At 48.3% G+C, this 25,888-nt stretch overlaps 1 protein-coding gene across 1 annotated transcript in view; it reads left to right on the top strand.

The window, feature by feature from the left end:
• Positions 1–20,400, top strand: part of CAPN9 (calpain 9) — a 24,007-nt gene extending 3,607 nt beyond the window's left edge. Inside the window, 11 exon segments of the mRNA XM_024765620.1 lie at positions 3,464–3,632; positions 4,549–4,632; positions 6,854–6,887; positions 6,890–6,938; positions 8,916–8,993; positions 10,460–10,476; positions 13,567–13,631; positions 14,413–14,485; positions 15,021–15,098; positions 16,901–17,017; positions 20,336–20,400. Of these exon segments, the coding sequence (XP_024621388.1) occupies positions 3,464–3,632; positions 4,549–4,632; positions 6,854–6,887; positions 6,890–6,938; positions 8,916–8,993; positions 10,460–10,476; positions 13,567–13,631; positions 14,413–14,485; positions 15,021–15,098; positions 16,901–17,017; positions 20,336–20,400 (829 nt within the window).
• The last annotated feature ends 5,488 nt before the right edge of the window (positions 20,401–25,888 follow it).

Genomic DNA, 25,888 nt, shown 5'->3' on the forward strand with positions numbered 1-25,888 from the left:
TCTGCCTCGACAGCCCTGGGCACACAGCCGGGATCAGCACACAGCCGTGGGTCATAGGGCCCAGCCTCTCCAGCCTTGTTAGAAATGTGACTTTTCCCTTCGTAAATTAAATACTTAATAGAGAAAAGTCTGTGTGTTTGGCTGAGCCCCTAATGAGGTACAAGGTGAACCGTACAGGCCCTGAAAGCAAACATTCCTGGACATTCGGTCCCAAGTCCTCCAGTCCACCTGCTGGTGCCCAGGCCGGTCTCCCTCCCCGGGTCCCCAAGCCGCAGTCTGGGGTCCCCTCAGGTCTGTGGAGACCCCTCTGATCCTCCCTTCACAGGACGGTGGTTTCAGGTAACCCTCGTCCTCAAGCCCCCAGACAGCATTTCTCACGAACAAACACACCTCTGGGGCCCACACTCATATGCGGGACTCCCAGGCATAAGCGCCACGCACGGGAGCGCACACAGGGCACACGCGTGGGCCCGCACACTCCACATGCCCACACACGTCACACATTCAGCAGAGGAGGCACCCACACCCGTCAGCACACGTGCCACGTGGCACATGGGCGTCCGACACTCCCACGCAGTGCCCCTTCACACACAGATGAATATGTAGAGCAGAGGTCTTTCTTAGGGCAATGAAACTATTCTGTATGATACTGTAATGGTGAATATATGACACCATGCATTTACCAGACACACAGAACTTTACGGCACAAAGAGTGAACCTTAATATATATGAACTTAAAAATCATCTAGGAGGATAAAGGAATCCCAGAATGAAAAGCAGCCTGTGACAAAACAATCTGATAGTATTACAAATCTATGAAACAAACTCATTGAAGGTGTAGGCGAGAAAGGCGTTGACCTAAGTAACTCTGGAAACGAGTGCAGTCTGTGAGATGGAAAGCCAGAGAGATTGGGACTTCCCTAGTGGTCCAGTGGTTAAGACTCTGCGCTTCCTAATACAGGGAGCGAGGGTTCCATCCCTGGTCGTGGAACTAAGATCCCACATGCCACGTGGCAAAAGAAAGAAAGAAGGACAGAGAGACTGTACGCAAGCACTCTAGACTAGCTGGTAAAGTTGTTTCTCATGGGGTACAGGACAACAATTCTGATACCATTATACATATCTACTGAATTGAACAATTAAGTAAATGGGTGGCAGATGGGGGAAGCCAGGTTTCTCATCGTTGGAGTGAGAGGTTACGAAGAAGCCTGGTGGAGGAGGCTAGAATGATATAAGTGGTAGTGTGTCAGAGTTGGGGACCTCAGTATGAACTCAGGTTTAGTTGAATAGAGATGGTTACACATTGATGAGTATATGCGTCACTCATGGGTTAGTACACAGGTATTATTTCCTTGTTTATCAGCTGAGAGGGCCTAGAAACAACGACAATCCCATAGCAACAAGCACTCTTAACTTCTCAGGTCTTGGTTTCTAACACCATTCTCCAATCAAAGGAACCAGGGCTCCTTGGAGATAAGGCTGATTGTAGAACTGGGGCAAGAAATACAGAAGATGAGCCTACAGTATCTTGCAGTGTCAGGAAATGAATGTGTGTGTGTATGCTTTAAACACACACACACACACACACACACACACACACACACAGTGATGGAGTTATGTCAAAGGGACACAGGAGCCACCTGAAGGAGCCGAAAGTAGCCAAAGCTGGAACAATTCGAGCAGCAAAATAAGTAAAATGGTATCGGATTATAAATCAAAGTATAAAATTAATATTCATGAGTCCATACTGATGTAAATAAATCATTGAATAAATTAACGGGGGAGAAGAGACAAATCTTTCACATAGAAGAATTCCGGGGAATTTATGTAGACTCTCTGCCCTCAAGAAGGTCTAGCATGACCCCCACTCCTAAGTCCTTCCAAAGAGGACAGTAACGGGGGGTGAGAGGAAGTTCACAGAGGAGAAACATGACAGACAGGAGGCCTCCGCCAGTGATCAAGGCGACATCAACAGTGACAAGTCATGAAGACACGATGTATGCTCGCTACGACGTGATGAGAACGGTGCTTCACCCCAGTCTATGCGTGAGGAAACCAGCAGACACATCCCAACTGGGGAACATTCTACAGAACACCGGCAGTGCCTCAAAACTGTCCAGGTCTGGGAGGGAGGGAGACGCAGGAGGGAAGAGATACGGGGACATATGTGTATGTATAACTGATTCACTTTGTTACACAGCAGAAACTAACACACCATGGTAAAGCAATTATACTCTAATAAAGATGTAAAAAAAAAAACAAAAAAAAACCTGTCCAGGTCATGAAAAACAAGGAAAGCCTGAGAAACTGTCACGGGCCAGAGGAGCCTCCGGAGACTTGACTAAGTGTGATGATGTGGGATCCTGCAATGGGATCTTCCAACAGAAAAAGCACGTTAGGTGAAAACTAAGGAAACGTGAATATGGTGAGAACTTTAATAACAACGACGTACTGGTTCAGTCACTGGAACAAATGCACCGCTCCGATGTAAGATGTTAATGTACAACCGTATTAATCAAAGATGGGAAGAGAGAAAAGCGGCGGGGACTACACGGGTCCAGAAAGCGAGAGAAATGCCTCCATCTCCCTCTCGGTCTCATACAACTAACAGCTTCATGCTCAGGCCCCATTCCACGTGAGACGAGAGGAGGCTCATTTAAACCTCACAGCAGCCCTAGGAGGAAGAGTGCAACTGAAGCACGGAGTGAAAAGAGCATCCCTCAGCTTGTAAGTGGGGGAACTGACACTTGGACCTGCAGTCTGTCAGGAACCAGGGTTCTCGGCCTCCTTAAGCAATAGAGGCTGATCAGAGGCCAGACAGGAAAGTCAGGCAAGGCTTTATGGGGGCCCCTGCTGCAGCAGGGGGTAGCGAGATCAAGCAACACGCTTCCTTTTCCCCTGGGGGGATGGGGCGGCGAGCTTGTTCCTTACACGGGGTGAGAGTATCGGTGCGTCCAGGGGTCGGGCCGGAGGCGTGGCCTAGGCAGTCTGCCCACCCCTTAGGTTGCAGTTGCGTGCGGGGGGCGTGCGCAGTGCCCTGCTTTTGCTCGTGGCTCTTCAAAAGTGTCAGTTGGTTATTTTTCTTGGTCTCTTTTGTCCAGAATTTGTCTCAACTGTGCATGCACGTGGGTATTTTTAGTCCCATACAGTTTCTTTGTATTCTGTTGCTCAAGGAGAGGTGTGTCCAGGTGCCAGCACGGCGGCCCCGCAGCCAAGGGTCCCAGGTCCCCGCCTGTCTCCTTACCACCACACCCACTGCCTCTCTCACAGAGTTCTCAGCATCTCTGGTTTCCTCAGAGCTCCAAGTAAACCCCATCCCTGCTTCCCACGTTCTTCCACACCTCCAGCCGGGGCGAGCCCCGGGATGTGGTTCTTGGTTAGAAAAACTCTGGCTGAGGGCCGCCACCTAGTGGTAATCCTTGTTCCCTGCAGCCGTTGCCAGGCTTTCCTGCCGCCCTCACAGGCTGAACGGGAGCTACGAGGCTCTGAAGGGGGGCAGCGCCATCGAGGCCATAGAGGACTTCACCGCAGGCGTGGCAGAGACCTTCACAACCAAGGAGGCTCCCGGGAACTTCTCTGAGATTCTAGACAAGGCCTTGAAGAGGGGCTGTCTGGTGGGCTGCTCCGTTGACGTAAGTCGCTGGCTGGCCGCATCCCAGGCACTGTTCTAGGCTCAGATGCCAGGCTGCCCACGGAAGAGGCATACATTGCAGGGGGGCGGGGGCAATGCTTATTTATTTTAATTAAAACAAACGTTTGTGATTAATGGTTTTCGAGTTGCAGAGGTAAGACGCCCTTGCTGTATCAGGTGGAAGAATCCTGAGATGATGGACAGGGCAAAACTGTGTCTCCCTCTCCCCGTCCATGCCGGGACGCCTGTCGGATGTCCGTCACGCCTCTGTCCTCGCTCATGCAACAGGCACGCGCGTATATGCACAGACTCGGGGGCGGTGTTTACTGAATGGAACCTTACTATACACTTTCCTGAAACTTGTCTCTTTCACTTCATAGATCATGAAAAAATATATCCGTGGATAGAAACAGAACAGCATTTTTTCTAATTTCTTTATGCATACAAACACACGCATGTGATTTTAACCTCATCTATTTTTTGAATCCTATTCAACTTTTCTATTTCCTCTTGGATTATCCTGGGGAATTTATCCTTTGCTAGTAAATTTCCTCTACTTTTTCAAGTCTGTGATATAGAATTGCATGTCATAGGGTTATATTCTTCTTACTGCCTCTTTGGTGTCTGTCCCTTGCCGTTGCTACGTGGTGGGAAAGGTCAGGTTTTTCTGTTTGGGGGCAAGAATGTCAGCTCTTCGGTGAAGTCCAAGCAGAGAACGAGGGGCCTCCACCCTGGGAAGAGGCTGGGAATCGCTGTATGTCACTGCTAACCACTTAGGGGGCTTCCCGTGTACCCATTTTATACGCCCACTCACAGGTCCCTCACCTGAGGGGGCAGGAGGGACTGCGTCAGACACAGAGCTGTGTCTGGCCAACTGGGGAAGGTTTGACGTAGATACTGCTCCTTTTTTGTTTTAGATCAGAAATGCTGCAGAACCTGAAGCCCGGACACCTTTTGGTCTCATTAGGGGTCATGCCTACACAGTGATGGGCGTTGACCAGGTAGGCGACAGGGACCCCTGTTGACAGGGTGTGGGGACAGACTTCGTAAACCTATATAGCGCATTGCAGTTTTGGACGTGACAGAGGATGTCTCATCCAAAAAAGAAAGGCTGGAATTCAAAACAGCAAACGGGAGAGAGAGAGAGAGGAGAGAGAGAGAGGAGAGAGAGAGAGAGAGAGAGAGAGAGAGAGAGAGAGAGAGAAGAGAAGAGAGAGAAGAGAGAGAGAGAGAGGAGAGAGAGAGAGAAGAAGGAGAGAGAGAGAGAGAGAGAGAAGAGAGAGAGAGCGACCTGTGAGGCCGGCACAGTATAAACTTGGTCAGCAGCTGCAAGAGCCTGGTCTTTGTTTTTTCTGTTCTTTTCTTCCCTGACTCCACATCAGTCCTGTCATAGTCACTGTTCTCCAGAGAAGCAGCACCCATAGGCTAAATCTGTATATGAAGAGACTTAGTAGTCGGAATTGCTCACCTGATTATAGAGGCCGAGAAGCCCTGCATCCCACAAGCTGGAGCCAGTGGTGGAGTTCCAGTCCCAGCCCAAGAGCCTAAGAACCAGGAGAATCAGTAAGTCCCAGCCCAAGAGCAGAAGAGGACCAAAGTCCCAGCTCAGCAGTCAGGCAGAGAGGGCAAATTCTCCCTTCCGTTGCCTTTTTGTTCTTTTTGGACCTTCAGCGGATGAGATGGGGCCCACGCACAAAGGGGAAGGCCATCTGCTGTACTCAGTCTACCAGTTCAGATGCCCATCTCGTCCAGAAACACCTTCACAGACACACCCAGAATAATGCATAACCAAACATCTAGGCACGCCATGGCCCAGTCAAGTTGACACATAAAATTAACCATCACTATTCTCTGCAGCTGTAGTTCAGGGTGGAACTAATCCCTGGGGCGGGGAGGGGGGGGGGCACCCAGACCCCACATGGCACCACTGTAACTCCGGTGAGTGCTTTGTTTGGAGGAGTGCACGGGAGAGAGGAGGGGAGAAAGTGAGATGAGAAGCAGAGGGTGGTGCCCTTGCAGGGTCAAGTTCAGTGAAGTCCAAAGCGTTTCCCTTCGTGCCCCACTTGGGTGAATCTCAAACCCCGTCGGTAGCGGACCTGGGCACCTCCACTCTCCTCCAGCGGCTGCCATGTTTTGAGCGACATGCTCCAAACGAGTGGGGAGCACAGGGTGCAGAGGGAGCCTGTCCCTCCCCCTCAGCGGGCGGCGTGAGCAATGTGTCCTAGAGGGAGAGGCAGCTGCACTCCTTGGAGTGTTAGCTCCCTCCTCGCCCCTCCCTGTCGACACACGCCTTCCAATCATTCCGTAGAGCAGGCCTGTGATTCCTGACGTCAGATCTTCTAAATGCTATTCCAGGTGATGGCAGAAACCTTCCCATCGTACACTGTTCAATTGCGTTTGCTTCCCCTCCACCTGTAAGGAATTCACCTCCCCACACATTTCAACGAATGGACCTCTTTCATGGCGAACTTGGACTCTGGAGAGGTCCTACTCACTTAAATGATTTTGCACGTAAAAAGAGCACATTTATGCCAAAGTGTTCTGAGAACTAAAATTCCTGGATCGTTGATGAATCGAAGTCTTTGACTCTCACCCTTCCACCCCCAAAACCTCTCTATGCATTGGTGCACTTTCCTGTGCTGGGCAGAGCCTGAGGGCTGGGTCCTCTTTCTGTACTGGCTCAAGGGCTCTCAGTGTGGCAGCAGAGACCCTCATGTGACACCTGAAAGGGGGAGAAGATCGGATTTAGAAGACTCAGTCGTGGGTTTCTGTTTATTGCGGTTGTTTAAACTCCCAGCATGTGCTTATATTCTGCTTATCTGGGAGTCAGACGCTAAGGATGAAGAACACTCAGTGTTAGACCCACACTGACTGCTGGATTCTGAAGATACACGATAAATAAGACTCGGCCTCTGCCTCTGGGGGGTTCCAGTCTAGAGAGAAAACGCACTCGTTTGAAGATTCCTGAGGACTCACTTCTTGTTCATTACAATTCCGCTTTGTTTCCCAGATGTGACGCAACCATTCTGGGGTGATGAACGTAACATTGCGTTCAATCGGAATTAGGAAATTTTGAGGGCTAGTTAACAACTGATGAGTTTTGACATGTTCTGAGTGTGTCAACAGGCTTTCAGAAAAGGCAGCCTCAGCTGGAGAGAACCCACCCTGGAGCTCACAGATGGATTTAGCATCTCACATTTCTCTGTCGCTTTTCCCTTTTAGGTAAACTTCCGAGGCCAGAATACAGAGCTCATCAGAGTCGGAACCCTTGGGGCCAAGTTGAGTGGACTGGGTTCTGGAGCCACAGGTCAGTCTCCGCCCATCCTTCTGACAGATCCCCACCTCCCTGTGGTTCGCGGGGTACGAGGCCAGGGCTGGCTTGTGCACGTGTGAAGAGGGGGCAGCCTGACTACAGTTCTCTCCTGGCTCCCGTTCAGGGAGGGTGCTGTCCTGCGTCTGGACCTTACTTCTGCCCTCGGGCCCTCCACGCTCTCAAACTTGAAGACTCACTGTGCCCTTTACCTTTCACAGAGTTGTATTATGTCAGTGACTGTATTACCTCCCATGGGAACTTTAAATCCCATGGTATGGTGAAGGCTTCATCCCAGTGATGAAGAGCTCGTGTGTGTGTGTGTTGGGTGCAGGTGGGGTGGCAATGAGTACTTTAGGTGTGAGAATCCCTGAAACATTGCCAAGCAGGTTGCTAAAGTGTTCTCTCTCGTGGTCACTGACCATTGGCCAGAGGCCCAGTGGCCCACAGTGAGACAGAGGGAGCGGAGCAGGAAATCCATCCATCACAGAGCAGCCACCTGGGCTATTTATATGGCCCCCGATTATACAGAGAGGGCTGTCTGTCTTGTATGTGTCCCCTCCTTGTTCCCCGGGGAACAACCTAGGTGACTGGGATGGGGGCTGTTCCAGCTCAGGCAGGGCCCCCTAACCCGTCCCCACTCCTGCCAACCCACGGCTTGGGGGGCCCCAGGGACCCTGGCAGCGAGTCTCGAGCTTCAGCAAAACGGGGCAGCGTTTGTCCTCGGCTCCCACAGAGGCACCAACCCCCTGGCCGTCGGTGTGCCGGGGGCTTCATTAAGCAGACTCCACAGCCCGGGCCTGACTGTTGGCCCCATCGCGGGGCTTGTGCCACCATCCCTGCCGTCTGCCGGGCTTCTGTCTCCTCAGACCCATCAAAGGAGGGAAGAGATCAGCCTCCCTCTCCAGTCGGAAATGGAGAGAAAGAGATAAACCCACATTAATGACACTGCTTCCTACGGTGAATAGATTTGGAGTCTCTCGGTTCAGGGATCGCGGTGTGTAAAAGGACCGAACCCTTTTTCCCCTCCTGGGAAACATGCAGAGGGAGAAATAAAGGAAGTGCATTTTCGCTGGCTCGAGGCTGGACACCAGCTTGCCCTCTGACCCCACCCGGCCTTGGGGTAACGGGGAGCTGGTCCACAAGCCGATCCCTGACACTGACCCTGCCTGCTGTGAGAACAGGGCTGAAGGGGCTGCTTACTCCACCAGGCCCATGAGGTGTCCGGGGAGGGGCCCTGGGTACTGCTCGTCCCTGGACTGCAGAGATGTTCTACCTGAGTTCTCCCCGCCCCCATCCAGGACAAGGTCTACAGGGTGTAGGTGAGGTAGACACATCACTTAGAGCACCGCAGTGGTGGTGACTCAGTTTGAACTATTTAGAGGTGGTCATGGGGGTCACAGAAACTCCGTGCACCTGGAGGTGGAACTCCTGGGTTTGCAGGACAATGGGGGCTGTGCACCTGAGGCTTCTTGCCCATAGGCGGGCTCGTCTACCTGACAGAAGCCCACCGGGCTTCCTAGCGCGGTCTTGTAAAGAAGGTACTTGCTATGTTTAATGTCAAGCACGCGTGAACATGAGGTATTATCACCACTCTTCAAAGCGTCAGCTTGTAAACCAAGAGGAGAGGTAGAGGGCGTGTTCCAGGTCCCACATCTCAGCCCGCTGTGGCTTCTCGCTGGCCTCCTTCTGCAACCCTGTTCATGTTCAACTCCCTGTGACGGCCCCAGGAGAGTCTTCCGTGGAGGAGGGTCCAGTGGTCCTGAGGGCCTTTTTGCATCAGCTGCACTTGGAGATGTACCTTCCCACCAGCCTTTCCACCCACTGGCACATTTCCAGGGCCCCAATCAGGATCCATTCCCCACATAATGTGGACCCTGGTTCCTAGGGAGGGTCAGGTCCCACCCCAAGGCCAGTGTTGTTCCCATTGCCGTCCGTGACCTTGTACCGAACGCTGGCTTTGTTCACCCCTAGTTCTTCCGAGTGGCATTCCGTTGGCCCAGCCGAGCAAAAGTGCCTGTGCCACACTGCTCTAGACGATAGGGAGTTCTGGTACAGTGCTTGTCTGTTTTCCTTTCCGCATTAACTCCATCAGAGGTGTGAGCGTGTCTCACTGCCCTTAGGTGTAAGAAACACTGCTTCTTCTTCTATTTTCTTTTATTTTATTGGTAAATCAAATCCATTTTTCTCAAAACCCAGGCTGGCAGAGAATGTAATGTCACGTTTGGGGGACTCACCCTATCTACAGGTTTAAGAGGCCCAGGGGAGTTAGTGCGATCCAGAAAACGTGGGGCTGAGCCTCTGGTCTCCGGCCCAACCTCCTTCCTCTGAGCACTCCATCATCCCCGTTTGCACGTGAATTCGAAGACAGGCAGCCCTGACGCTCACAGGTACACTCCCTCCGTGCCCAGCTTGGTCACAGGGACCCTTGAAAACTTCTACCTGAGAGCATCTAAAACTACAGACCTAAGTGGGAAGGAAACACTCCTAACCTGGACTTTCCACAGGGCTGAATCTCTGTTTAACTGAAAACTTTAATGGGCCTTCATCTCTGGAGGCTTTTTTCAATCTTATTTCTTCCCGTCGGGTCCAGAAAGAGTTCGTGCATCCAGCCCTGCAAGACCACAAATTCTTTTTTTTTTTTTAAGAAATACATACTTTTAAAATTTGTTTATTTTTGGCTGCATCGGATCTTAATTGCAGCATGAGGGATCTTTCGTTGTGGCACGCAGGCTCTTCTGTGGCACGTGGGCTTAGATACCCCACGGCACGTGGAATCGTAGTTCCCCAACCAGGGATCAAACCCGCGTGCCCTGCGTTGGAAGGCGGATTCTTAGCCACTGGGCCACCAGGGAAGTCCCACGGCCACAATTCCTGGATTTCTAGCTCTCTTCCCTTTCATGTGCTCAAACCAGTCCGTTCTAGCCTGAACTCATCTCTTTTTTAGGACACCTTATTAAATACAACATGCAAAAACTAGCACACAGTGACTAATATTCCAGTTTCTTCCCTTCTTTTCCCCTCGAGCGCAGCGTCAGTGAGCATTTGCTCTGGCTTCAGTATACTTACATATTTTCCAGACAACAACTGTGGCAAGTATTTTTGCCCTTAATAACATGGACATCTATTTTCCAGCTCCAATAGTCCCTTTCATCCTGCTGCCCAGCTGCTAAGCTGGCTCACATATTTTAGATTCCGTTTTGGTGGTTCCACACTTCCAGTGACTCCAGGTAGCACCAGCTGCCGTAACAAGTAGACTCAAAATGTATAGACTCAAACGCAATCAAGTGTATTTCTCACTCATTGTAACCGTCCAGGAAGACACTCCTATTCTGTGGGTGGCTCTCTCCATGCAGTGATTAGGGACTCAAGCTACCATCCTCTGGAGTGACACAGTCACCTGCAGAAAGCCAGCAGAAGAGGGGGAAAAAACAAAAAAACCTTTGGAGAAGATATCCCCAATTCCTAAAAGCCTCGACCCAGAATTAAGACACGCCACCGTTTTCACCCTCCACTAGCTGGAAGGCCCCGCCTGGTGAGTGAACCTGGTGTCCTGCTAGCCATCTGTCTCAGGAACCATGAGTTCATAAGTAGAAGTTTGTGGAAAACAATCAGGGTGTTTGAGAGATTGACAAGCTGTTGAATTGTACCTTAGACACACATCGACCTTGAATTTTGAGTACTGTACAGGGTTGATGAGTTACATGAAGAGAGCAAACCCGAAGAAAGCGAGGTCTGGAATTCGGATTCTCCCATGAATTGCCGAATAAGAGCAGGCGGGGGAAACAGAATTTGAGAGGCTACGTGAAGTCAAGCTAGTGGAAGGAAAGTCAGGCCCAGAAGGAAGGAGAAACAGGGCAGAGGAAATGAGGAAACCCCCAGGGAAGGGAGTGCCCTGTGCACGGCCCACGGTCCAGCCCTGCACCATGACTGCCCTTCCAAAAGGAGCTGCGCCCGACCCCTGGGGCTGAAACTGGCCCGGGCAGTGCGTGACACTAAAACTGTCAGCACTCCGAATCTGGAGCCTTACCTCTGGGAATCTTGACACTAAAGCCTTTCCAATCTCTTTCCACTTTTATCTTTCACCGCCCCTCCTCCCAGGACATACCCCCCGAACTTTCCCCTCTCTCATTTATGAACTCCTCTCCGTCACTGAATCATTTTCATTGGCAGTACAGCGCTGTCATTTCGCCTACTTCAAAGGAAAAGTGTCCCTCCTGGGGCTTCCCTGGCGGCGCAGTGGTTGAGAGTCCGCCTGCCGATTCAGGGGACGCGAGTTCGTGCCCCGGTCCGGGAAGATCCCACATGCCGCGGAGCGGCTGGGCCCGTGAGCCATGGCCGCTGAGCCTGCGCGTCCGGAGCCTGTGCTCCGCAACGGTAGAGGCCACCACAGTCAGAGGCCCGCGTACCGAAAAAAAAAAAAAAAAAAAGTACGTGCTCACACCCACTACCCTTACCTGCACCCCGGGGACCCCAGGACTCCCATGGAGGGGACAAGGGACGTGTGACAGACGCCTGCCGCCTCGAGCTCCCCCAGATGCCCTGTTCCTCCCAGATGCAGACCGGCTTTTCAGAGCTGACGTTAGGTAGTCTTTAAAAATAGCTTTCATTGCTCATTTCTTTCTTTTCTAAAAAAATTATTTATTCTATTTATTTACTTTTGGCTGCATTGGGTCTTCGTTGCTGTGCGCGGGTTTTCTCTAGTTGCGGCAAGCGGGGGCTACTCTTCTTTGCAGTGCACTGAGTTCTCACTGCAGTGGCTTCTCTTGTTGCAGAACACGGGTTCTAGGCACGCGGGCTCAGTAGTTGTGGCGTGCAGGCTCAGTAGTTGTGGCACACGGGCTTAGTTGCTCCGCAGCATGTGGATCTTCCCAGACCAGGGCTCGAACCCTTGTCTCCTGCATTGGCAGGCGGATTCTTAACCACTGCGCCACCAGGGAAGCCTGCTCATCTCTTGATTACACTAATGATTCAAGTTTATGGTAAAAGATTCTGAAAAATGCAGAAAAGCCTAATGACAGAGGCAAACACCACGGCTAATCTCACTACCCATAAATAACCACTTTAACATATATGTGTGTGTCTTTGTGTATGTGTTTATGTACCAAATGTGTGGTCTGTGGGTGTGTGTCTCTCTCTGTATATATAGGTACACACATAGTAGGTATTACACTATAGATGCAACATTATTTTTGAATTAACAGCTTTGAGAGTTAATTTGCATACTATACAATTTACCCATTTGAAGTATACAACTCTGCTACATGAAATAAATCAGACAGAGAAAGACAAATACTGTGGAATCTAAGAAATACAACCAACTAGTGAATATACAACCAAAGAGAAGCAGACTCACAGATATAGAGAACAAACTAGCAGTTACCAGAGAGGAGAGGGAAGCAGGGGTGGGGGAAATAGGAGGTACAAACTATAGGGTGTAAGACGGGCTACAAAGATGTATCGTACAACAGAGAATATAGCCAACATTCTGTAATAACTGCAAATGGAAAATAACCTTTAAAATTGTATAAAAATTAAAAAAAAATTTTTAAATAACAGATACAACTCAGTGGATGTTAGCAGGCTCATAGAGCTGTGCAGCCATCACCACAATCAATTTTCATTTGATTCAGAGCACTTCATCACTCCAGAAAGAAACCACGCACCAGTAGCATTTACTACCCTCCCCCGGACCCCCAGCCCCTGGCAAGCACTCATCCGTTTTCTGTCTCCATAGACTTGCCTGTTCCGGACTTTTCATATAAAAGGAATCATATAAAATGTGCTTCTCTTTGACTGGCTCCTTTCGCTTAGCCTGACACCTTCTAGGTCCATCCATGTTGTAACGTGTCAGGACTCCTTCACTTCTTTTTATGGCTGGATAATATCCCATTGTCGGAATATACCAGGTAGGGTTTATCCGTTCATCCATTGATGGACACTTGGGCTGTTACCCCTTTTTCGTTATCATGAATAATGCTGCTGTGAGCATTCGTGTACAGGCTTTTATGTGGTCATGTGTTTTCATCTCTCTGGGGTGTATAGCTAAGACAATTGCTGGGTTAAATAGTAACTCTATGTTTGCTTCTTAAGAGGCTGCCTATTTTCTAAAGTGATTTCTGTTCCTTTCCACTAGCAGTATGTGAGTGTTCAAATTTCTCCAATAATTTTAAACCCTGTCTCCTAAACTTAATTTTTATGAGCATTTCCCCAGAAATGATCTTAAGAATCAGAGCAGGATTCTTAAGGATTGTGTAATAATCCATCATGTGGACATAAACTGTTGTCCATACCCTTCCATTGGTCATTTGTATCATTTCTAAGTTTTTGCCATTACAAGTAACCTGATGATAAAAATCTTAACTTACAATTCTTTGCTTGGGACTCTTGAAACTCGGATAAAGAGTGGAAGGATATCCCCATTTTTAAAGCTTTTAAAGCTTTTTTTATATTTTGCAAATGTTCCTCCCCAAAGGCCATGTTCTACTCTCACCAGCATCTGAAGAGCGACTACATCACCACCCTCACCAACCCGGATCCAACCACCCTACTGGACTTTCAGCAGATGGAGATAGGTTTATCTTATCAGGGGTCAACTGAATTCTGCTTTCTTGTGTGATTTCAGAAAGGGACATCAAATTCGAGAAGCTAAGCCCGACTTCCTGTAAAAACGTCATTTCTCTAATGGACGTATCCTTCCAAATATGCAGGCAGAAATAGATGTTAAGTGTTTTTCTCTAATGCAGACTTTCCTAGAATGTGGAGAGCCTTCTTCACAGAGAATAACCAAAGCCTGGAAGACACTGGTGCTAGAATTGGAACAAAATCAAGAGACACACGGGACTTCCCTGGTGGCGCAGTGGTTAAGAATCCACCTGCCAATGCAGGGGACATGGGTTCGAGCTCTGGTCCGGGAGGATCCCACCTGCCACGGAGCATCTGTGCCCGTGCGCCACAGCTACTGAGCCTGCACTCTAGAGCTCGCGAGCCACAACTACTGAGCCCGTACACCTAGAGCCCATGTTGCACAACAAGGGAGGACACCGCAATGAGAAGCCCGTGCACCGCAACAAAGAGTAGTCCCCGCTCGCCGCAACTAGAGAAAGCCCGCGTGCAGCAATGAAGACCCAGTGCAGCCAAAAATTTTAAAAAAGAGGCACAGACTGGCCAGTGGGGGAACGTTTGTGAAGGGACTTGGGAATCTTTTTGCCACTTTGGGGTGCTGTCCAGGGCAATGAAGAGTTCTTCATATGTGTGTTTTCAACCTTTCTTTTGCCATCCCTCCTCACCCCTGCCATGCCCCCTCTTCAGAGATTCATGGCTTAATAGTTAAACCCCCTCTCTCAGAGCCCTGAGTCTGTGTCACACATGTCAGCCATGCCAGCCCATTGCCCTCCTCCCCTGCAGCGCCAGGAGCCTTGGGGTGATATGATGCTCACGTCTTCCTTTCTTCCTTAATTCACTTGTACAGACCAGTGGCAATGGGAAGCTAGTGTTTGGTGAATTCAGAGTGTTCTGGGACAAGCTGAAGAAGTGGACAGTATGTAACCCAGCCAGAGCGTGGCTGCTAGGGGACTGTACAAGCCTAGAGCAGAAGGGGATTTTATTTTATTTTATTTTTAAATATTTAAATATTTGTTTATTTATTTTGGCTGAGCCATGTCTCAGTTGAGACATACATGCGGGATCCAGTTCCCCGACCAGAGAGGGAACCTGGGCCCCCTCCATTGGGAGCACAGAGTCTTAGCCGCTGGACCACCAGGGGAGTCCCAGAAGGGGATTTTAAAGGTCCAGGTGCTGCCGACCAGAGGATTTGTGTTTGAAAAGGTGGAAGGGAGGAAATCAAGATGGAATTCCTATATTTACTCCCCATACTTACGGGAGTACCGCAGGGCTTCCACCCGATATGAAAGGAAAACAAAGGGACCCACACTTTTGGAGACCCTAAGCCTACCATTGCCCCTTCCGCCTGGTGAGAGGAGTCTCTCCCCTGCATGGACCCCATGACTGCCATCAAAGGAGCCTCAACGGGGGCTTCTGCGTGCTCGCATTCTCAGTGCCTCTGCTCTCCCCCTACAGAACTTTTCCTTCAGTTTGACGCTGACAAATCTGGCACCGTGTCCCCCTACGAGCTGCGGACCGCCCTGAAAGCCACAGGTAAAGGGAAGCCTGGGCCGTGCAAGCCATCTGCGTGCGGGGTGCTGTCTGTGGCAGCCACTCACCTCTCGTGGCCCAGGGAGGGGGCTGGACTTTGACCAGAATCGATGCTTCTTAAGGGCAGGGCCCAGCCTCAAATTCAGGACTTGTTCACTCTCATCAGGGATCTTTAAAGTATATCCACTGGGGCTGAACTCAGCCTGACCCCTGGAGGCCTCAGCCTCTGGCCAATTCTCTGGCCAAGCAGAGTTATACACGACTCTGGTGGCAAGCTCCCAAACCTTTAATTTCTGCTTTCAAATGGCGATTAACAGAGAGAGGCAGGGCATGTCCATCCCATGGTTTGGGGTCAGGTTTGGGGTACACAGAGTTCGTGTACCCCTCTGCCACGGAGGCCCGTCTCTGGCTTTGTCACCAGCAGACTGAATCCAAACCAATGATTCCGTTGTCGTTTATACCCATTTCCTGAATGAGGGATGGGCTCCAGGTGGCATTCCTAACCCTCTGGCAGCCCCTGCCAGGGCAGTCCGAGTCTCTGGGGCTCAGCTGTCCTTTGCATAGGACGGCCACTGCAGCCTACACCCCGCCAGGCCACAAGGCATTTCTCACAAAGCAGGCTTCACAGACATACCCCTGGGCCCGGCCAAAGCCTGGAATCTGGTTCCCTTCCAAGTAAAATAAACATCGGGAAACACTGTCAGCTTCATGGTATGATAATGGGACAAAATCAGGACCAGCTCGGGTCCTGTGTGATGGCAAAGAAACAAAATTAATTATAAATGTGGAGAGTGCCACAGAGGAGAAGGGCCTGATCTTCTTAGGGTCTGGGGACCTGGTTTCTAGGGCAGAAGGACAGAGCAGGGGGAAAAGGGAGCCCTTCAGAGAGGGAGGTGTGGCCACGTCCTTCTTTTCCCGGCTTGGTGAGGGGGAGGGAATCGGCCCTCACCCCGCCCTCTTCCTGCCCCACCCAGAGCAGACGCCAGGACTCTGGGTGTTGCCCCCAGCCAGCTCCACTGTGCAGGCTCCAGAAACCATGTCCTTCCTCTGGACTGGCCCCCTCTTGGTCTGGAATCGGGAACGAGGACACAGGAAGACCCTGGGCAGGCTTCTAAGCAATATTTGAAACATTTCCTGGAAAGGGAGCGTGCAGGCTGAAATGAAAGAAGGCAACGCTGGTTAGGAATCAAAGCCTTAAGTGTTGGATCTATAAGGAGCGTTACCATCTCTAAACTCCTCATTCGAACAATGAGCAAAGAGAAGGGAAGCAAAGCACCCAGGCCCAGGTTCTCGCTCCATTGTGGGCGTGTGTGAATGAGCCTAGCGTGGGGTCTTTCACTGAGGGCAGCGGCATAACTCGGTCTCCAGAGCCCCCAACGCCTCTGGGTTAGGATGCCCATGAGAAACAGACACTTACTGCGGGTGTCCTGGCTGGAATCCCCCCAGGGCCGGCGGGAGCTGGAAGTGGAGCCCTAGAACCAGAGGGTGGCACCGGGCTTGGGGCTTAAACACTGTCCAGGATCAAGTTCTCCCAAGCAAGGCTTCCTGAAAAGTCAGCAAGACCCTATGGGTGATGTGAGGTCAAAGCCAAGACCCTGAACTTGGCGAACTCAGAAGGTTCACCCAGTGACACTGTGGGTTCCCCAATGTCCCCCGACAGAGGCTCACTGTCATACTGCATCGGAGCCAAGGGCGCCGGGTAGACACTGGCTCCTTTCCTTGGGGCATCCCTGGGCTGACTGGTGCCCCCGAAGGCGCACCTGTGGGGCTCAGCCAGGGCGGCCATCCTCCCCCTCTCCCCGCAGGCTTCCAGCTTAGCTCTCCCCTCTTGCAGCTGGTCGTTCTCAGGTACGCAGACCAGGAGCGCCAACTGGGCTTCGATGACTTCCTCAACTGCCTGGTCCGGCTGGAGACTGCAAGCCGTAAGTCTCCGGGGGGCTGCGTGTTCCTGAGCCCAGGGAGAGCACACCTCCCTCCATCACCTTACAGGAGCATGTAAGGGGCAGCCTGCTGAGAATTGCAGCAAAGGCGGGCTAAGCCACACGCCCTGCCATCTGTGTGCCGTGTGCGGCTAGCCGAGGGGTGGGTGTGCACGTCTTCTCTGCAGTGCGCCTGGTACCGTCATCCTCCATCTGCTCCCAGTGTCTTTGTGGGAGGGTAGCTGGGTGGGAATGGGGCTTCTGCCGCGAATCAGAAGAAAGGTCAGATCCCATCACAGGGCACAGAGTCGGGAGTCTCTCTCTCTCTCTACCTCTGTCCGCCCCCCTCCTTCCCTCTCCATCCCTCTGTGTTTACGAAAGCCCTAGACACTGACCCGATTGTCTCAAAGAAGATCTGTTTGTTAGCCCAGGAAGAGAGAGAGAGAGATTACGTACAGGTGGTCCTTAGCGTTTGCAGTTCATAGCCACCCACCCCTCACTGGGTAGTCACGCAGTTGAAGCTGAACGAAGCACATCCAGAGCCTGTGACTTAACACCAGGGTGACTGCTGTGCAGGTGTCCTCCCGGATGCCCACGCTCTGGGGTCACCATCTGGAATCTTAATAATTTTTAAAAATTGTTATTTATTTATTCATTTATTTTGACTGTACGGGGTCTTAGTTGCAGCATGCAGAATCTTTAGTTGCAGTGTGCAGACTTCTTAGTTGCAACATGCATGCGGGATCTAGTTCCCTGACCAGGGCCCCTAAACTGGGAGCATGGAGTCTTACCCACTGGACCACCAGGGAAGTCCCTTGAATCTTAATAATTTTTTTTTTTTTAGAGTTTGTTGTTATTGTTTTTAATTTATTTTTGGCTGCTTTGGGTCTTTGTTGCTGCACGCGGGCTTTCTCTAGTTGTGGCAAGCAGGGCCTACTCTTCCTTGCAGTGTGCGGGCTTTTAATTGCTTGTGGCTTCTCTTGTTGCAGAGCATGGGCTCTAGACGGGTGGGCTTCAGTAGTTGTGGCGCGTGGGCTTCAGTAGTTGTGGCGCGTGGGCTTCAGTAGTTGTGGCGCGTAGGCTTCAGTAGTTGTGGCTCACGGGCTCTAGAGCGCAGGCTCAGTAGTTGTGGCACACGGGCTTAGTTCCTCCGTGGCATGTGGGATCTTCCCGGACCAGGGCTCAAACCCGTGTCCCCTGCATTGACAGGTGGATTCTTAACCACTGCACCACCAGGGAAGCCCCTTAATAATTTTTTAAACAAGGGGTCCCACGACAAATTATGGAGCCAGTCCTGCTTGGCACTTTCTAAAATACGTTTACTGGGTGACTTCCAGGCACTGGCTAAACAAAGGCAAAGTCTGTGCTCCTTGGTTCCACAGTGGGGAGCTCCCGCTGCTTCTTTCAGGACACTTAGAACACATGGAGTTACTCATTTGAAGCTTGTCTCCACCAGACTCTAAGCTCCAAGAGAGCTGTACTGAGTGGACAAGCAAGGTACACATGATGACTGATGGGGATGATGGTCTGAGACAGGCGGGCAGGTCCTGCAGGGCCTGGCCGGTGACCTCAGGGCCCAGGCTTTCTCTGGGTGTGAGTGGGAGCTAATGAGAGGTGCATTGTAGAAACAGCCTCCTCAAAGGCGGTCGCTTATTAGACTTACAGGCCAGTCAGAGCTGACCTCGAGAGAGTGAGATTTGGTAGCTTCTCTTCTCTCAACTGCCCTTTTCCTTTCTGAATCCCCTCAGGCCCAGTCCTTTCCTGCAGGGGGTTCTCAGCTCGTTCTTATAATTGAGGAATCCTAGGGAGAAGACACTCAAAACTGAACATCACTGGTCAGTTTAGCTAAAAGCATATCAATATTATTGATCTTTTCTAAGAACCAACTTTTATTTCCTTGATTTTCTCTGTTCTTCAGTTTTCTAGGATCCTTATGTTAGATTCACCATCGGGAGAACTTTAAAAATCCCAAAGCTAGGGCTTTACTCAGGCTGATTTTAACTTTATTCTAGAAATTTTTGCTCATACACCTAAGTATAAAGTGGGATACGGAGGGTGGGAGGGATGAAGACGCAAGAGGGAAGAGATATGGGACATATGTATATGTATAACTGATTCACTTTGTTATAAAGCAGAAACTAACACACCATTGGAAAGCAATTGTACTCCAATAAAGATGTTTAAAACCAAACCAAAACAAAACAAAAAAATAATAACCGGTCCCCGTGTGCCCTCCACCGGTGCCTCTCAAACCCTGCCCCATGACAGTCCCCAGGAGAGCACCCCAAACTGTTAATGATCAGGCTACAAAGACCAATTAAATTAGAATCTAGGGCGTGGCAACACAGCATCATCTTTAGAAAAATTCCCCAGTGGTTCCAGCGCCTTCCACCCAGCCTCACTTGTCACCTTGCTCATCTTTTCCACATGACCCCCTAAAGCATACTGTTTTTCCTGAGTTATTTAATAACAGATCTCAGAAATTTGGTCCTTTTGTCTGTAAACATCCCTATCAGAGAGCCTTCTTTTTAACATAATCGTCATGCCGTTCGCACCCCCACAAAATTCTCAGTGAGTTCTCAACATCCTCTAAGCCCCGGTCCACACTGAGATTCCCCAGGTCTCCTCAGGACCTACTCACGGCACGTGGCTGCTGGGTTCTGTCTCTTTTGTTCTGTGGCAGCCCCTCCTACTTCCTGGGGTATTTTAAAGGTCCTGGGTGAGGCTCAGGTAAAGCCAGTGTGGACTGGTTCCACCACCTGGACTAAGATGGGGAGACTGAGGCCAGGAGAGGAAAGTAACTGTCTCGGGTTATTCAACGCGGCACACGGGCTCTCTTCTACCCCAGCTCTGCCTGCATGTGGGACCACCAGCGCTCACCTTCTCAAAATGGACGTGCAGAGACTGAACAGCTTTCAAGACTCATGCAAACCTTTATGTACACGTGCTTTTTTTTTCCTCTGGGGAGAAGGTCCATGGATTGAAAGGGCTCTGTAGCCCCCAACAGTTAAGATAGGGGAGATGTTTCGCATCCACAAGCTGGCCGGCTGACCCACATACAGTAAATGAAGAGACCCACTCCCCAATGCTCAGGCCACCGGCTTCTGCCATCACAGGAATTCCAGAGGCTCCCCCAGTTGAGAGACACCCCGCTCAGGGGACCTGAGTCTGGCCGCCGCCCCAGAAGATGCTCACCTCTTGGCAACAGATGGAGCGGCTTCTCCACCAGCCTCTCTGAAGGCCCCTTGGCCATGGGAAAATAGCTAAGCTTGTTGAAGGAACTTCTCCGCAATGATACCTTTCTTGTGTCTCTCCCATCAGGGATGTTCCAGGCCCTCGGCACGAAGAACAAGGAGTTCATTCATTTCAACATAAGTGAGGTATGACCCAGCCAGACTTTCCGCTCAGGGACCCAGCCAGGGCTAGGCACAGCCCACACTCCGTAATGCTTGCTGAACGCATGATCCCATGGGAGGGTCCACATCTACCCTCAGGGTAATAATAATATTGCTAATAGCTGTGAGGCACTATTCATGTAGCAGTCAGTAGAAGCCTACAGTAGCCCTTTGAGCTAAGGACTAATAGTATCCCCATTTTGCAGAGGTGGAAACTGAGGCATAGAGAGATTAATCCCCTGGAAGAGTGAGCGAGCAAACCCTGCCCTCTTGTCCCGTCCTCCTTCTGCCACATGGGCTCCGCGGCCTCCTGCCCTCTGCCTCCCGAAGTTCACTTCTTCTTGTTCATGACGTTGTCCTGTGGGTCTTGAGATTCTCGGGGGGGATGAGTGTGTGTGTGTGTTTCTGCGCATGCAGGCACACCTCCAAGACCCTAAGGAATACACAACTTTTACCTGCTGCAGGGGCTGATCACAGCAAAAATGATGGAGGGGAGAGAATGGGTCAGTTCTGGAGGCTCGGATGAGGGGTCCCAGGAGTGGATAGCCCTGCCCCGCTGCCCAGAGTGTGGTCTGTGGGCCAGCGGCATGGCCATCACCTCGGGCAGCTTATGAGAAATGCAGAGTCCCACATAGTGATCACAGCCAACAGTGTGGTGTTATAAACGTCAAAGCTGCTAAGAGACGAGATCTTAATTGTCCTGACCTCAAAAAAGAAATGACGATGTGATATGATAGAGGCTCTAGCCGACGCCACGGTGGTGAACACCCTACAATATATCAATGGATCAAATCAATGCATTTACACCTTATACTTACACAATGTTACGTGTCAATTATATCTCAATAAAAGAAATCAACAAAATAAAAGCAAAAAAAGAAATCCAGAGAACCAGGCTCCACCCCAGACCCAGTGGATCAGCTCTCATTTTAGCAGGATACACAGTAATTCCTAAACCCACTAAAGTCTGAGAGCGCTGGTTAGACACTCTTCTGCCCAAAGGTGCGGCGGGGGGACTACAGGACACTTTCCTTCAATCGTTCCGTAATTTTTTATTTCCCTTTTTTTCCATTCTCTCCCTGTGCTTTCGGTCCAGCTCTGCTTTCCCTTGGACCTAAGGGCGGAAAAGCCGGGCAGCCTGTGTCTCCTCCATCTCTGAGCTCTTTCTTCTCCCCACACGTTTCCATACTCACACTGCACGCATCGGCTCACTTCCAAATTCAGTAGTAACTTTGGATGTGGGTACCATTTTATTGACTATTCCAAGACGAAGAGTTGGATGATGGTGTGTATTAGACAGGGGATGGAACTGTCAGTCTCTGTGCTCAGTTTCACCTCTTGCAGAAAGAGGTCTAGGCTTTAATCTTACACCAGAAGTTTGGTTTCTAGTAATATCATGTCACTTAGCAATTTATTATGTTGACTCATCACTGATTTTCTCATGCGGGTCTCAGATTCCTGGGTACTTTAGAATTTCACCAAGAATAGAAACTGGACATTTTTCTTTTCTAGTATTCTCTTTCACCTTTAGCATATACAACACATTCAATAAGTGTAGCTCCTCTGATTGATAGCGTATAAAACACCCCAAGGATGCCAAAGAAAGACATACATACTCACATAGTCCCTTATGAAAACAAGACAGGCCCCTACACCCATCTTTATTTCTCATTTACCTCAAGGTTTTGCCACCAATAAGTGTGAATAATGTGTGGGAGTTGCCATGTGTCCATGGTGCAGGGGAAGCGTGAGCGGGTTTTGTATTCGATAGCTCTTCGCCGGTCAAAGGCCCCAAAGTACCAGAAGCATGGAAGGAAGCATTGCATTGCTTCAAGTTCTAGGTGTCACTTCCAGCCCAAGTGTCCACAGGTGTGGGGTCTGGAATGAGCTCTGTGTCCCCATTTCCTCTTTCTCAACAGGCCAAGTCATTTTGTTGTAAGTGCTTGCGCTTGCCCCATACTTACCACCTTCTGAGACAACAGGAAAAATCTTTGAGTTCTCCCCCTCTCCTTCTCCCTTTAAACCTGCCGTCCTCAACTCTGGCTGGAAGTTAGAATCATCTGGGGAGATTGTAAATCCTCAACGGCCTGGTCACATCCCAGACCAATTAAATCCAGGTCTTTGGGGGCGGGACCCAAGCATCAGTATTTTAGAGATTCCCCTGGTGAGCCCAGTGTGCGGCCAAGTTGAGAGCCACCTTTTTAAATCCAGAGCCTACACCCCAACTACCTCCTTTATCAGGCTTTCACACTCTAGGCCACTACCCACCTGCCCTAATCGCCCCACTACCAGATACTCAACAACCAGGGACAGACCCTATGCCCTAGACCCTGCTGCAGTTATTCAAACTAGCCAGTCCTCAGCCTGCTTACCGTGCCTCACCTTTTCCTTCCCATGGAAACCACAATAAAAACTCTTGCCCACATATTTCCTTCACTCTTTCTGCCTTGTGATTGATCCTGGTGCTTCCCCATGTGACCCTGAATGGCTTGGTGAACCCTCCTCTTCTTGGGATCTGTGAGTATAACAAGTTATCTTTTCTGATCTGTTGGCCTCACACCAGATGATAGCTTGACTTTGCAGGAAGAAATTAAGAGCACTGGAAATGGTATCTGGGTAAATATAAAAAAAGGTTGTGTAAATGTATTTTTTCTCTTTTCTCCTAATTTTGTTAAAAGACATAATATTATATAAAGTAATAATTATAACACTATACTGTTGGGTTAATAACATATATAGAGATATGATAATAGTAGCACAAAGGAGAGGGGAGGAAATGAAGATATGTTAGAGCAATATTGCTGTATTTCACAAGAATTAAGTCAGTATTAACCTGAAGTAGATGGTATAAGTTAGCATGCATATTGTAATTTGTAGAGCCACCGCTACGAAAATAACTCAAAACTACGGTAAGGCAACAGAAGAATCAAAATGGTACGCTGAAAAATTGCTTAGCACAAAAACAGTGAAGGAGGAACAGATTTTAAAAAGACATATAGAAAACAAAGTGGCAGGTCTAAATCCAACCATGTCAATAATTATATTAAATATAAGCGGACTAAACACTATAATCAAAAGGCAGTTATTGTCAGACTGGATAAAAAAATCAAGATTCGATGGATACTGTTTATAAGAGACACATTTCACACACACACACAAAAACCCCACAAATAGGTTGGAAGTAAAATGATGAAAAGGGTATACCATGCAAATGGTGGCAACTAGAGAGCCAGAGGTGACATATTACTATCAGACAAAATGGACTTTAAGACAAAAATATTACTAGAGACAAGGAGGGATATTTCGTGATGATAAAGGGTAAATACATTAGGAAGATATAACAATTTAAACTGTAATAGTACCTGTCAGCAAAGTCTTAAAATTTATGAAGCAAAAATGGATAGAATTGAAAGAAGAGATAGACAATTTAACAATTAGAGATTTCAATACCCCACTTTCAGTAGTTGGTAGAGCAACTAGACAGAAAATCAGCAAGGATGCAGAAGACTGGAACAGTACTATCGATCAATTTGACATGTATAGAACACGCTACCTAAAAATAACAAATACACATTTTTTCAAAAGCATATGGAACATTCTCCAGTTTATATCATATATTAGGCCATAAAACAAATTTCAATATATTTAAGAGGATTTCAGTCATTTAGAGCCACAAAGGAATTAGAAATTGGGAACAAAGAAATTTGGGAAGTCCTCAATTTTTAGAAATTAAACAACACATTTCTAAATAACCCATGAGTCAAAGAAAAAAATCACAATGAAAATTAGAAATATTTTGAGCTGAACTAAACAAGAATAAAACATATCAAAATTAATGGGATGGAAATAAAGTAGGACTTAGAAGAGCAGAAAGCTCTAAAAACAATAACTTAAGTTTCTGTCTTAAGAAACAAGAGAGACGGAGAGAAAGAAAGAGAGGCATTAAACCCAAAGAAAGAGTAAGAAAGGTCAGAAGGAATCAGTGAACCAGAAAACTGAAGAATAGAGAAAATCAAGGAAATGAAAGGTTGGTTCTTAGAAAAGATCAAAAATATTGATATACTTTTAGCTAAACTGACCAAGAAAAAATAAAGACACAAATTTACAACAGCAGGAATGTAAGGGGGCATCACTGCCGACCTTACAGAAATTAAAAGGATTATAAGTGAGTGTTATGAACAACTTTATGCCAACAAATTAGACGACTTAGATGAAATGAAAAGAATTCCTAGAAAGAAAGGAATTGCCAATACTGACTTAAGGGGAAACTGAAAGTCCTGAATAGATCTGTAACAAGTAAAGAAATGGAAATAATAGTTTAAAAATCTTCCCATGAAGAAAATCTCAGGCTTTTCTTTTCATCAGAATTCACTGGTGAATTCTAATATTTAAAGAAGAAATAATACCAATCTAATACAACCTTTTAGAATACAGAGGAAGAGGGACGATTTCCCAACTCATTCTATAAGGCTAGTATTACCCTAACAAAGCCAGACAAAGACATCAAAGAAAAGAAAACCACAGACCAATGTCCCTATTGCAACAGATGCAAAAATTCTTAACAAAATATTAGCAAACCAAATCCAGTAGCATATAAAAAATGTTTAAACACCATGACCACATAGGATTTATCCTAGAAATGCAAGGTTGATTTAATATTCAAAAATCAATCCATGTACTATGCCGTTCAAACAGAATACAGGACGAAAACCTCTGGATCATCTCAAAAGATGCAAAAAGAAAAAATTCAACAAAATCCAACACCATTCATAATTAAAATTCTTAAAAAACTAAGAATAGAGGAAACTTTCTCAACTTTATAAAAAGCATCTATGAAAACCCTACAACTATCATACTTAATGGTAAAAGACTGAATCCTTTCTCCCAAAGGTCAGGAATAAGGTAAAGATATCAGTGCTCACCACTTCTATCCAGCTTTATACTGGAGGCTCTACCCAGTGTGATAGGGGCAAGAAAAAGCAATTAAACACATACAGATGGGAAAGGAAGAACTAAACCTGTTCACAGATTCACAGATGACGTGAATTTGTATGCAGAAAATCCTGAAGATTCTACATAAAATCTACATAAAGAACAAAGTAAGAATACTTAAACCACTCAATTTCAAAACTTACTACAAAGCTACCGTAACCAGGAGAGTGTGATTTTGGCTTAAGGACAAATCATGCAGACAAACTGAACAGAACAGAAATCCAGAAATGAACTCTTACGTTTATGGTCAATGAACTTTTTACAAGGGTGCCAAGTCAACTTAATGGAGGAAAGGATGATCTTTTCAAAAAATGATGCTGGAAGGATTGGATATCCATATAACCATAGGTAAAATAAAAACAAAAACAAACTTAGATTGGTATCTCACACCATATTAAAAAAATCAACTCAAAACATATCATACTTAAATGTAAGTGTTAAAACTGTAGTCTTTTTTTTTTTTTTTTTTTTTTTTTTTTGGGTCGGG

Source organism: Neophocaena asiaeorientalis, unplaced genomic scaffold, assembly GCF_003031525.2.
Source record: "Neophocaena asiaeorientalis asiaeorientalis breed wild unplaced genomic scaffold, Neophocaena_asiaeorientalis_V1.1 scaffold369, whole genome shotgun sequence".
NCBI lineage: Eukaryota > Metazoa > Chordata > Mammalia > Artiodactyla > Phocoenidae > Neophocaena > Neophocaena asiaeorientalis.